This window comes from Candoia aspera, chromosome 3, assembly GCF_035149785.1.
Source record: "Candoia aspera isolate rCanAsp1 chromosome 3, rCanAsp1.hap2, whole genome shotgun sequence".
NCBI classification, from domain to species: domain Eukaryota; kingdom Metazoa; phylum Chordata; class Lepidosauria; order Squamata; family Boidae; genus Candoia; species Candoia aspera.
In genome coordinates this window covers 63,434,804-63,448,669 of record NC_086155.1, presented here as the reverse complement: position 1 = coordinate 63,448,669, position 13,866 = coordinate 63,434,804, and the positions used below count along the sequence as shown (strand labels likewise).

The window sequence follows — 13,866 nt, the reverse complement described above, 5'->3', positions numbered from 1 at the left end:
TTAAAAAAAACTCTTTGCCAGTGTCTCAGTGCATAGTGCATATAATGGAAGAGGAGGATGACTGGACAAGCATGGAAAATGCAGTAGATAAATGGGAAGAATCTGAAAAGGCAAATACAGGTTTCTAACTTCTTATTGCCAATGCCCACTGTAAGATTTCTTCCATAGCTACTAAAACAACTGTTGACCATACTGGCTCAAAATTATGAAACCTGGAATCCTCCTGGAGGGCATGAGGTTGAGGAAGACTAGAGCCATGTTAGTCTCTTAAAGATTTTACTGTAGGTGGATCAGGAGTATAGAGCCTGGTGTTGCCCAAATGTTTTAGATGACATGACAATTCCTAAAATTTCTTCCTGTAGGTCACTCTCACTTGGGCTAGTGGGGATTGATGTCTAAAACATCTGGAGGGCATCAGGTTGCCTATTCCTGGATCTGATGCTGGAATGTTCTTCCACACATGGTTGTTAGAATTGAAGTTAGGGAAACCAGAAAGTTAGGGGAAACCGCCTGTCTTCAATAGGAAGCATTCAGAAATAGAATCTGATTGTATCTGAAATTATACATCTGATGTGTGATTTTTGTACCCTTAAAACTGATTTCAATCACAATATACCAATTAAGTTCCAATTATTCCTGGTCGCACATTATATAAATGAAGACCTTAGAGTTGTCTCATTTTCCCAAACACAAAAACCTAAAGATCAGAGATTCTATCAGATACTGTGTTAGAAAAACTTAGCAGGAACAAATTATGGATATCGCTAAAAGAGAAGGTACTTATCTTAAATAGGTTTTCATAAAATGTCTTCTATAGTGCAAGTAGTTAGCTACAGAACATTCCTTTATCAAAAAGAACTGTGAGGATTCTTCCCATCATACCTCCTAATTCCCTGGGGATGTTCTTTACTACTGCAGTTTACCTTTGTTATCGGGGGCAGGAGACACCTGTAAATGAAGTCCTGGGCTGCTAACATGCATAATGGTCCTTTTTCTAAAACAAAAATAAAAACAGAACAAACAAGGATGCCCACAAGGAATCCAAAGGCATTCTTGCTAATAAAGAATATGCTAGAGCACTTTGCTTGTAGCATACTAGCTTTCCATTTAGCATAATTATTGAATTAAAAGAATTTGAAGTGAGATACAGCAAGGAAATGTGCCAAGACAAAGTATCTGCAGGTATATTGGTACCCCTGGGCACCATGTTGCCTATCCCTGGCATGGGATTTTTATTGACTGACTTTGGTCACTTGTCTTCAAGAACTGTAAGACTAGAGTACAGTAATTCATAATAAAGAGTTAAATTGGATTACCATAAATGGTGGGTAATCCAATTTGCTAATCAGGTTTGTCTGGCGATTGTAACAAGGCTATAATTGATGTCTCTAAGCTTGGTTATAAAGAAGCATGTGGGTCACCATGTAGGAAACCACTTCCATATGTACGAATGTGATGCAGACATTTTTGCTGTGTAAGAAATTCCTGGAAGGGGCTCCTACAAAGATGAGAATATTTCAAGAATCTGTTCAATGAGCAAAAGTGTTTATGGCTTCTGCACACATACTATTAAGAAGTATTACTTTTTATTTTAGTATCTACCCATGCATCTCTAGGTGAAATTATTTCAAAATATTTGTTAAGCAACTACCTACAGAAGGCATCCTCCAAATGGGTTACTTGATCCTGTGTTAAAGATGGGGAATGGTATTTTTGTTGATTAGCATCCAGGCTAGCTAAAATGCAGTGCTAACCTGGATTAGTGGATTCTTTCACCTAAGAAACAGTGAGGCGAAAGATATTGGAATATCTGAAGTGTGTATGTGTATGAGTATGAGTATGTATAAGTTTTTTTATCCCACCTTTATTATTTTTATAAGTAACTCAAGGCGGTGAACATACCTAGTAATCTTCCTTCCTCCTACTTTTCCCACAACAACAACCCTATGAGGTGAGTTGGGCCGAGAGAGAGTGACTGGCCCAAGGTCACCTAGCTGGCTTTTCTGCCTAAGGTGGGACTAGAACTCACGGTCTACACAGGTAATTCTGATTTCCAGCACTTATTTATTTATCTTGCTCCTCAGACAGAAAGGGCTCCCAGATTAATATATGTACAGTCATGATTGCAAGATAGTTATGTAGTCTGAAGACATGAAACAAAAGAAAAAGAAAGTGATGGCAAGGGATGGGGAAAAGATAAGAAACCAGCTGATTGCAACCTAAACTTTAGGAAGAAGAATCTGGGAACAGCTGGGTTTTCAGCAGAGATAATAGAATAACCCTGGTTCCTATCTAATCTCCTCCTGCCACAGCCTGATGAAATATTTCCTATCTTACCAACAGTATCTTCTACAGAAATCCTAGTAAGTGCTAAAATCTCCCAAAACTCAGACTCCTAAGATGATGCATTACCATTATGATCAAAGGATGGGAAATGAAAATTATATACTGATGCTTCTCAACGCTACGCCATTCTAGGGTCAGCTTTTTCAAAATGGGCCAATTAGTTTTTATGGAGACTATCAAGTAAATACAGTACCTTCCGTCTAGTCCTGAGCTCTGTAGGAGAGAATCCACAAGGCTCGCTGCTCACCCACACACCTTTGAGGTGGCTGTGTTCACCATCATCTTGTAGGTGCAAGCATTGCCTCAATAAATACATTTAGCCCAAACCAAATTAGGATTTATGGGCTTCATTTCATTCTCAGCTCTGCTTTGGCTCTGACCTCTCTACTATTGCTTTTCTGGCTTCTACGCAATTAGGCAGATGTGAAGACCAAAGTACTTTATTTGCTTAAAGCAAGAGAAATGTGTTGTCACATTGGAGATGGTACCTCAGCGTAATTTGTTTATATTAGCTGCCCTCTAGTACAGGAATACTGGATGTCAAATGTATAATGCTTTTTATGACTCATAGTTGTACCACAAATAGTCTGATCAGTAGTTTATTTCTCTGATAACTTGTTTAAAGCTGAAATGTATATCTAATGAAACAGCTCTTACAAGCTGGTAATTAGGAGGTTATTTTGTGTGCTGAATCTGAATAGGGGAAACGAAGGGCAGATCCGCACTTTCTGCTTGCCCCACTGCCAGTACGGGCCACCCATTGCTTCTTGAGTGCAGGAACAGATGACATCATCCTCCACCCACTTCTAGCCAATCACAGATGCACGCATTGCCCATGTTTTCCATCTTAAGCCTTCTTAAGACCTTCCAAGTAGATGACTTGCAGCACTTTTTTCTGATCTAGAGATAACCCCAGATCCAACTGGCTACAAGGCCTGGCACATCCCCTCCCCTCCAGCAGCTCCTGTGTCCTCTACTGGTCAACAGTAGCCATTAAAAAAATTATCTTGTGATTGATCCAACAATGGCCCATTAAGTCAGTAATTTTTCCTCACCCTCCATTTTCTTCTCCCCTCTAGAAGCTCATTGCTCCAATCAACCCTGACGTCTCCCAGTGAGATGTTTTTGGTTGCTACCAGGCTAAGCATGCTCCCCTTGCTTTCCCAACTCTTCCACAGTACTGCAGAGCTTCACTCCACCCCCTGCTTTTTCTAAATCTTTAAGATGCCACATAGGCACATTGGAACAAAGCTAAAAGTTTCCAGGAATGCTCCTTCGCTTCTGCACAACTGAACCTATCAATTCTTCCTTTCCACAAACTTTCAGTGGGCCTACAGCAAAAGTAGGAATAAAGGAACAACTTTTGTTTTGGTTTCTGTAGTGTCAGAGCAATGATGGTACAATAAAGTGGGGGGTTGGAATAAGAAAGAAAGAAAGTTTGCCTTGCTGTCGAAAGGGAGAACCTGGGAAGGGGCTATGAATGAAGGCAGCCATGTGTGCAAGCATTTAGGAAAGCAAAGGGGAAAAAAAGCCAAGAACTGGTGAGGAGGGAACAATAGCTAAAAAGGACAGGCAAGCCCAGGGAGATAGGACCTCACAGAGGCCAGCGATCAAGGTTTGCCTTTGCTACACACAACAGATGAGACAGCAAAAGGCAGGGTGTGACCAATCAGGGCCTATAGTGGCTGAAAACCAGACTGAGCCCCAAACCTGGCCCCCAACTGCAATCCAGAATGAAATTATTAAAATTGGCTTCAGGAGCAGCACACAGGAGAAGCAGCTTAAATGGCCTTGTGGAATTGCCCAAAGAATGATCTGAAGGACTGCTGCAGCATTTGTGATTGCCAAGCTTGTAGGCCCTTTAGACCTTCTGCTTCTCTGCCAAAAATGGTGCCCATGGGGACTAAGAATAAAATATAGCTCCAGAGCTACAGAACTGTAGGCAATTGTATAGCACCCCCTAGTTAAACTGAGATCAGCCAGCGAATAAAACATTTTTTGCCCAATAGGAGCAGGACAACACGAAGGAAGGAAACCTGACCTTCATTAGCAGGGAGTGCCACAGTCTTGGAGCAAGCACCAAGAAGGGGTTCTTTTCACTTGCACGTCTGTGAAATGTGCCTCACCTGTCTCTGAACGTCTGCATGCTCCACCAGGGCCAGCAGAGTGGGCATACTCCAGGTCCCTTTTAATATGGAGCGTCATCTGGTGGGACATAGGAGTCATTTCTTCTCTGCTGCAGCACTTGCCCTGTAGAACTGCATCTACCTGAAAATCCAGATGGGCCTGACCCTGTTAGCCTTTGGCAAAGCATTACAGAGCAGGCTTTTGGGCTGGGAGGTTAAGTAAACTCTATGGGTTGATCTGTTTGATTCCAATCCTAGGATTAGGTGGAATGTTCTTAGATCTCACACATATGTTATTGTTTCTTTTGTTGTTTCTGGTTATTATTTATATTGTGTCTTTGTTTCAGTTTTAATCCTCGCTCACCACCTAGAGACACTGTATTGTGAGATGGGAAGCTATGTACATTGCTAGAATGAGATACAACAAAACAAAATGAATACACTTAATTCCATGCATGCTATTATGCATAGTTCCAAGCACAATACATTCTATGTATTTGACCAGCTGTCATTTGAGGTAATTGTTTCCAGCCAGAAAACAATGTTATATAAAAAAGCAGATCTTCTAGTTATATCCTTGTCATAAATAATTTGCAGTAATGTGTAACCATTGTATGACTTTTTTCCGGTCCTTTTAGCATGTTTGCCAAAATGTTCTGAATAAGGACTCACTGCACAATACAGCTTTATTATACTGGTATTTACTTATATAGAATATTTATATTTTATTTTTATTTATTTTCTATCCTACCTTTATTATTTTTATAAATAACTCAAGGCAGCGAACATACCTAATACTCCTTCCTCCTCCTATTTTCCCCACAACAACAACCCTGTCCCGCCTTTCCATGAAAAATTCAAGATGGATAAATTCCTAAGAGATTCCCTGTCACTATTTTTTGCTTTTATCATGACATTGCTAAGAAAATTGGGGCTTTTTCCTAAAGGAAAAAAATGTTCACATTATACACCTTGCAGGATGCTTTTGCAGTGCAACTGACATTTATTTTCTTTATATTTATTTAATCGATTTGTAAAGCTGCCCATCTCAACAAGTGACATAATAAAGCCACTCTTGTCAGATCTACTGAATTTCTCAGTGGGAAAATGTACAAGGAGAAATTAAGGGCAAAAAATGCCAGGATTAAATTAACTAGATAATAGAAAACACCACTTTACAGGGGAACTGTTTCCTTCAGTCGTAACAAAGATTCTCAAATGGGTCTGGTATAAATCAGTTTTATGCTACCTGAGATTTCCACTACCAAATTTTGCAGGTTATAATTTTTTCTTGTATGAATGAGAAGCCATTTCATATCTTTCTGTTTTAGGGAAAAGAGTATCAAAATATAAAAACACTAATATGACAACAGGGTCACTGGCAGATTCACATAGAGGCGTATCTGTCACACTTTGGATTGACACACAAGTAGGCATCTATCACTTTCATTACCATTCAGTAAACAATACAGTAATTAACACAATCTGGAAGCCAGGTGGCCCTATCTAGTCTTGGCAAAGACTAAGCTATTTTTTTCTTTTTCCTTGTAAAATGTTTGCCAATTACATAATTTTAATAATGAAACTCAGTTTGTTCAGTTCATATAAGCACCTACAGCAGGCAGGATTAATCATCTTTGAAATGTGTTAGCTATTCATAATCCTAGTGGCAGCGTGAATATGGCATATATGGAAGACAGTAAGCTCCATTTCTAAGGCATTCATAGCTTATCTGGATATCTTTTTATAGATACATGGCATCAGTTTTTGCACAGAAGGTGGGTTGGATCCAAATACTGGCATTCTTAGAGACTTGCTGAAATCAATGGGGTCTCTGTCTAAATTAAGGTTCTGCTGATTTAAAGGGATCTCCTTTATCTATCTATCAGCCCTACAAGGTAGACCAGATCAGGAAACCTACTCAACAGGAAAACTGGAACTCTACATTATTGAGTAGAGCAGAGTAACAGAATCTTGCAAGCCTGATTGTGCTTTGCTTCCCCTCCACTTACACCCTAGTGAGTTAGGAAGAGTCCTCAAGAGTCTCTTCTTAACACTATCTGCTTTCCCAGGACGTAAGGAATGCTTCTGTCCTTTTTGTTTACATAACAGTTTCTGAATATCTGCTTCAAGGCCACCTCCCTAGCTATCTACAGTATCCCAAGGAAAAAAAATGACAAACCATGTCTATATTGCTGCCAAGAAAAAAACATAGGCCTGTGCAGTCATGGCAAGAGTCAAGGTTGACTCTAGAGGGTCTTTTACCTTCTCCTTTGAGACTAGAACCTGCACTATTGGATCAACTACATACATATTTGTTTAATAAGTCTAAGCAGAAATAAATAGCTGACTTTATTTAGTTATTGTTGGCTCAAGGCAGCATTCATATCACTTCATCCTCTACCACAGTAATAACTCTTTGGGAATAAATTCAGACAAGAGACATTGACTAGTCCCAAATCACCTAGTAAGCTTCCATGGCTGAGTATGAATTTAAATCAGGTCCATGATCCTAGCCACTATGCCATATTGTCTTACTTAACCATCTTTGAGTCTGTGTATGTGTGTGTGTGCTTGCTTCTACAAGCCATCTTCTGGATCAGGTTCTGTATGTATGAAAAAGCCTGTACCTCCTCTTGATGGATTCATGAGTCTTGTTGTACATATAAAGTCCTGGACTGGGGCATGAATTCCTGAACAGATTATTTCCCCAAACTGGTGCCATCCAGGTGTGCTGGACTAGGACTATTGGGAGATGAATTCCACAGACATGCAGAGTACCAAATTTTCCAAGGCTGGAATATATACTCAGTACTATCAAGCAGTCCTGAAAGCTGTGGGGAATAGGATATCAAAGAGGATCACAAAGACCTTACTTAGTTCTTAAAATCAGAGTCCTTAAAAATGATGCTGTTGTTTTCTTTAGATGGCTTCTGTAACAGATGCCAGATCTGGACACAAGGATGTTTCGGACCAGAACTTTGATTATATGTTCAAACTCCTGATCATTGGCAATAGTAGCGTGGGCAAGACTTCCTTCCTCTTCAGATATGCTGATGACACTTTCACACCTGCCTTTGTCAGTACAGTGGGAATTGACTTCAAAGTGAAGACTGTTTACAGGAATGACAAGAGAGTAAAACTGCAGATTTGGGTGAGTACCAGTGATTCTCAAATCTTTTACTTTGTGCACAGATATAAAGGGACCAATATAATTTCCAGATCATTCCTTGATTGTGGTTAATAAGGCTTATTTGCTTGCCTGTATTTCATTTCAACAGAAGGCTGAAGCAATGTTAATTGCTTGTTACTGTAGAGGATGGGGAACCTTTAAATATCAAGGAATTGCACTTAACATTTCTTGAGTGGCTGGATCCTACAGTGGGCAGTATGTGTGCCTAAGATTTTCTTGGTTAATTTTCCTTTTAGGTATTTGGAAGGAGTTGTATGGATTCTATATTCTTTACTGCTTTACCGTAAGCAGATTCATTTGGTATTTCCACATTCTTTACCTGGAAGTAATGTGCTTTATTCGCTTGCTTGAAAATTGCATTTAGAGAATGATGTCATTACATTGTACCAGTATGTTTTCTGCACATGAGAGATGGGTAAAATGCTGTACTATACCTGTGCATGTCTTCCCATGCATGCTGAGGACAAGCCCCAGCAGAACTTCGGAAGCATAAAATCCGTCAGGCTTTATTCCAGTTTTGCTTCTACCTAAGATTGCCCTGTAAATCTAAGCTATATTTCACAGTCAACATTTTCAGTGGAATTATCATTAACTGTGCTGGTGCACCCTTCACACTAAAGATCCTGCTTTTTAATGCCAAGTCTGTCACTGGTAAAACTAGATGAAAGGGTTTTAATTTTTTTTTTTTCCGAATGGTGAAATACAAAACCAACAGAGAAAAAAAAATATAATAGTGATTATGCAGTGAAGAAAAAACCCTCTAATATACTATAGTGTTTAAAATAGAGTAAACATGACAAAAAAGAAAAATACGAATTAACCAGAAAAATCCATATAATAACTATAAAAAGTTATTTTAGTCCTTAAACTTATCATTAAATCATTGTGTCATTTTCTTATTTTTAGAACACAGAGGCTTTTTAAAAATAGATAACAAACTTACTGTATATCCTGGATCCTTTCCTTAAAATCAGGAGAGTAAGTTCCTTTCCAATTATGTCAAATAATCCTTTTTGCCATGCACCAGACTCAATAGAGGCAAAGTTCTCTAGGAGATAATTAATTCCATGTTTTAGGAACATCGTTCGATATCATATTTGGATCTTTAGCTATAATATTTCTGTTAACATGAATTGTGATTTGTGTTAACATATATAGTGATTTGAAACCAAAAACAGCTGGGCAAGACCAAATCATATGAGATAAAGAACTTTCAAATTTCTTACATCACCAACGTAAAAAATACAGTGTCCATCACTTTTTAAACATTCTTTGAGAGGTTCGATAAACATGAAATAATATTTTCTGATGAATTACTTTCATTTTTTAATAATAAGAAATGTATTTCATATTTCTTAACACCTGGACCCATTGATTCTCCAAAACTGGATATTCCAACTCTTCATTCCACAATTCAGATATAATATAATATTAACATTTATTTCACTTCTCAATTTCTTGTAGAATTGAACTGTTGTTTTCTGTTCAAGCACTGCATTTCTCAAGGAAACTAAAATTCAAGGTACCTCAGAAGCTGCTAGACCATCGAGGCCAAACAGTTTAGTTAGTACGTATTTCGACAGTATATACTGCCAAGCAAATATCAAACTCAGGATGCAATCTCTCGAAATCTTTAAAACAACCATGGAAATCAACCTATTTAAAGTGTTGAGCCCAAGCATTCAAAGTCTCATCCCAAAAAATATGGGAGTTAACATAAATGCCCAATGCTATCATTGAAAATCTGGTAGGCTAAAGTTACCATCATCAGTTGCTGATGTGGCATGTATTACCGAGACCCAACTGAAAGAAGAGGGGAGAGTCAACCTTTCTCAACTTTGTCCACTGGGATATTCTGTGGTGCAGCTGTTTCGGACTGGAGGTTGGGGGATGAACAGCAACTCAATCTCACTTATCAGAAGTTCCATTGACAGTCTACTAATTTTTAGTCTTTGCTGCTGCATTTGGTGGCTGGAAGAGTGCTTCCTTCCTGAGTTAGACAGCGTGATTTCTGATGTGATACAGGATTGCCCTGGACTTTCTCTGGAGGGATTTCATTGTCAAAGCTCAAGTCACGCAGTCAGGGTAGTTCAGGATGCCATGTTCACTATGATGGCTATGGACCTGACCCAATTGGTATCTAGCCCTGCTTGTGCAACATAGCGCATTCTGGATTTACTGTTCTGTTCAGTGTGTGCTGGGGATCTGAAAGTAGAGGAGCTTTCTGTAACTCCATTGCCATGCACAGATCACCAAGAGTAGTTTTAAGACTGGCAGCTGCTGTAAACCTCTGCATGGATAAGGATTAGTATATAGCAGTTTAATGGTCAAATCATGTGCCAGAGGAATCCAGATGGTTTTTGGAATGTGTTTCAGGAATTTCATTAGAAATACTATCAAAGCCCTGTTCTGGTTGATTTGTGGAACACGGAGATCCCCTGGGCGGTTGACACTGTTACTGCTAAGCACTTTTCTTTAAAATTCTAGCAGAGCTTAATTGGCACCTTATCAGGAAGCTGAAAACAATGAAGTAGATAAGTAGATGGTTCAAACACAAAGGAAGGAACTCTTGTAACAAATTGGACTGAATATGAAGTGAAGCTCTCTTTCAGACCTGTTTGAAATCCTAATTTGCAGCAGCGCGTGCAGTGAAGAGGGCATACTTTTCTATCTCTATTGCATCTGCACAGAACACTGATGATACTTTTTCATACAGCATAGCCACTTCTCCATTAAGATGTTAGGGGAGAGCAGCTAGAAGAGTGGGAGGCCATTTTCATCTTCTCTGTAGACAAAGTAATTTGGATTCATCTTGATTTGGACTCCAGTGAGTAGATCATAAAGAAATAACCTTGGCAACCAACTGTTAGGTTCATATGGATTCTTTTTAACTTCTAGCTGCTAAGAATATAGGCAGGGTGGGTGGAAAGATGAGGGTCCCACTCATTTGCTCAATCCTGATTCTTCCTGGCTAATTAAATTGGCCAGGTTGGAACTGGCCCCATGGTTAATACCTCCTTGAGGTAAGGTGGTGCCTCTGCATGCTTAAAGAAGAAGGTTACTGTATAAGAACTTTACTGAAAATGCCCTCCCTTAACCTGGATAACCAGTCTAATTATAGCAGCCTTTCTCAACCTTTTGACCCTGGAGGAACCCTTGAAATATTTTTCAGGCCTCAGAGAACCCCTGCACATTCAGGCTCAAATATAGGCCAGAAGTTACAAAATTATGATATTTTCTTCATGTGTAGGCCTGTATATATGCACTAACAGTATCCTTAAACTGAAAATAAAGAATGATGCTTACCTCTTTATTGTGAAGTTGCACAAATTTGGAATAATTTTTTAAATAAATTGTGATCCCCAGGGAACCCCTAGTGACCTTTTACAGAACCCTGGCTGAGAAACCCTGTCTTAAATATTCCACTCTGGGGTAAGATGACTGAGAAAGTGTTGCCCCATAGCTCCAGATGCATCTGAATGAAGTTGATTTTCTGGACCCATTTCAACTGGAGTTTTATCTGGGACATGGTACTGTGACCTCTCTGATCACCTTGCTTTGGTCTCCTTCAGTAAGGGAGGTTATTCAGCAGTTTAGATTGTACCCAGCTCTACTGCTTCTCACTTTCCAGGTCTAAGGAAGCAATTGGTAACAATGAATGTTGCCTAACCTTGATAATGGGCAGGATGAGAAAGAAGCTGAAATTAAATCCAGACAAGAGAAGCCTTCCCTTAGGCATCTTTTAATTATTCACGATGCAGCCATTCTGGAGACAAGATAACTGGTATCCATACTGAACATTGGAGTGAGGCGTTGGACAAAGATTACAAAAGGCTCTGTTGCTGTGGTCAAAATGGGTCAGAGCAATTAAGCCTTTTGTAATTATTATTGAAAGTGCTTTAACTGCCTTGTAGTACAACAGTGTTGTTCATATTTGGCAACTTTAAGGTGTGTGGACTTCAACTTCCAGAATTCCCCAGCCAGCATCCAATTCTGGGAGTTGAAGTCCACACATCTTAAAGTTGCCAAGTTTGAAAAACACTATAATAGAGGCACTGGTTATCCTTCCCTGTGATTTTTCTTGTCTACATATTGCCTGTAGCATCATGGCTGAGCCCACAGGATGAAAGGTTGGAGATCTCCACATTCCTCTTCTAGAAACCCCCTCGGTCTCTTTACCATAGCTCTGTCTCCTACCAGGGTGTGATGTTTTGGAAGTTCTCCATCTCCCTTTCGGGGAGATGCCTTTATCTGACATCCTTTCCCATAAACCTGTGTGTGAAAGAGATAGGGGTCCCACAGCCTATGTGCCTTACTGGCAAATAAAAGGGGGAAAAAAATGATAGAAAGAAAATGTGTTCCACAGTGCCTTTCCTACAAAATCATCAGTGTAGATGAAAGAAAAATAGAGAGCTGCTGAAATTACATCTCAGAAGAAACACCAACAGGAAAATGTACAGGAAAATATAAAGTTCTGAGCAGATCCCAGGACGATGCTGATCTGCGCCTATTTACAAGTAACTCTGAGGTACCAATTTGCATAGAGGAGGGTAGAGTAGAGTAGGCGGCAAATAAATGTTGGTAAATAAATAAAATACAGTACATAAGCACACAAGGACTAAACTGGTAGAGACAATAATCTTCAGAGACTCAAACTTAGGCTAAAATTCAGAGGAAAAGAAATTAAATATAATGCCATTCTTAGCTAACATTTTCCTATTCTTCTAGAGAGTAGATGACTCTTGGAACAGATGTTATGTGTGCCAATTTGTACCTGGTAAATTCTTTTTCTTGCAAATTCCAACTTTAATTAGAGAAAGGAGGAGGGTCTTAGCTCTCTGTCACTCCCCACTTCAGCACAATGCTCCTTTCTCCTTTTCTCCCAGTGTTCTGCAGATTTCAAAGATTTGTTTTTTTTCCTATCTAGCAGAAAAGGAGGGCCTTGAGTCTTTGTACATGACATACAACTATCCCTTGTGCGGATGTAGATTCCATGTCTGAGATGAGTGAATGTGGATTGTGGATGTCTGAGCCTATGCAGCAAGAAAAATTGGCAAGCAGGCTTCCAGTTTGTGAAAGCAGGCTTACAATTTACAACACCCACACATCCTCCACATACTGGCTGTGCTGTACAATGGGCTTCTATACATCTCAAATAATGATCAAAAATATCATAAAACCCCCCATCATCACTATGTGCAGCTCTTTAATATGGCATATTATAGACTTGAAACACCCATTACCTTGAAAATCTAGAACCCCCCCCCCCCGTTTTGTGAGCATTGCAATATTTTGTGATGCATTGCAATATAACACTGCTCCCTATACTTCTGTAAAATAATTCCTCATTCTGTTATATTGTAAAATACATGTGAATTTGTACGTGCATGGGAATAGAGATTTGAAAGTTATGGGCTATATCTGGATGTTTAAAAATCAACTTTTATTCATATTCTGGAGCAAGTAATTAATTTTGTCTTACCAGTTGGCCTTTCTAGGAAGTAGCATTTTTGTGACTGGCCGTGTCTATTATGGTACACATTTTGTTATAGCACCCAAGATGCATACTAAATAATATGAAGTAGCTGTTTAGGAAGTAGCATTTTGATAGATTTCTTCTTTCCCAGTGAAGGAATTGACAGTATTGGTTCTATAACTGGATTTTGTCCTGGAAACCACATACTTCCCCTGCTGGATATGTAGCTTTTTCTACCCCACTCTTTGTGAGACTTTAAATGAACAGAAAATTTAACAACTGTCTGATTGTTTTAGCCGGAAAATAAAGCCTAATGAGATTTTTGGAGACATGCTGAAAATCTAGTTTTAAGCTATATTCATTACAAAAATATTCAATGAACTGACTTCTAAAGGTTATAAATAGTTTTGATGAATGGTAGAAGTATGCTTCCATAGAAAGTGTACACAGCTGCAAGTAGAAATCATAACATCATACTATTTTTGTGAGAATAATTTAAGCAAATTGAAACTTGACAACCATTAATTATGCTCAACGACTATTTCTTTCATTTTCTTCTTTTTTTTTTTATCATTTTGGCTGCAGCTACCTAGATATAAAATCTGTTAACATTTTTCAAAATACATTTTCTATTACTGGCATGAGGAACATCAAATTATGCAATGCATGGCAGCTAAATGCTCTATTTTTACCTCTTTGAATGAACTAAAAAAATCTACAGTTGT

At 38.9% G+C, this 13,866-nt stretch overlaps 1 protein-coding gene across 2 annotated transcripts in view; it reads left to right on the top strand.

Annotated features, from left to right (window-relative positions):
• RAB3B (RAB3B, member RAS oncogene family) overlaps positions 1 to 13,866 on the top strand; it is a 58,751-nt gene that overhangs the window by 3,498 nt on the left and 41,387 nt on the right. For both annotated transcript variants that reach the window (XM_063297937.1, XM_063297938.1), the window contains exon 2: positions 7,399 to 7,626. In XM_063297937.1, coding sequence (XP_063154007.1) covers positions 7,399 to 7,626 — 228 coding nt within the window. The remainder of the gene's footprint in view (positions 1 to 7,398; positions 7,627 to 13,866) is intronic.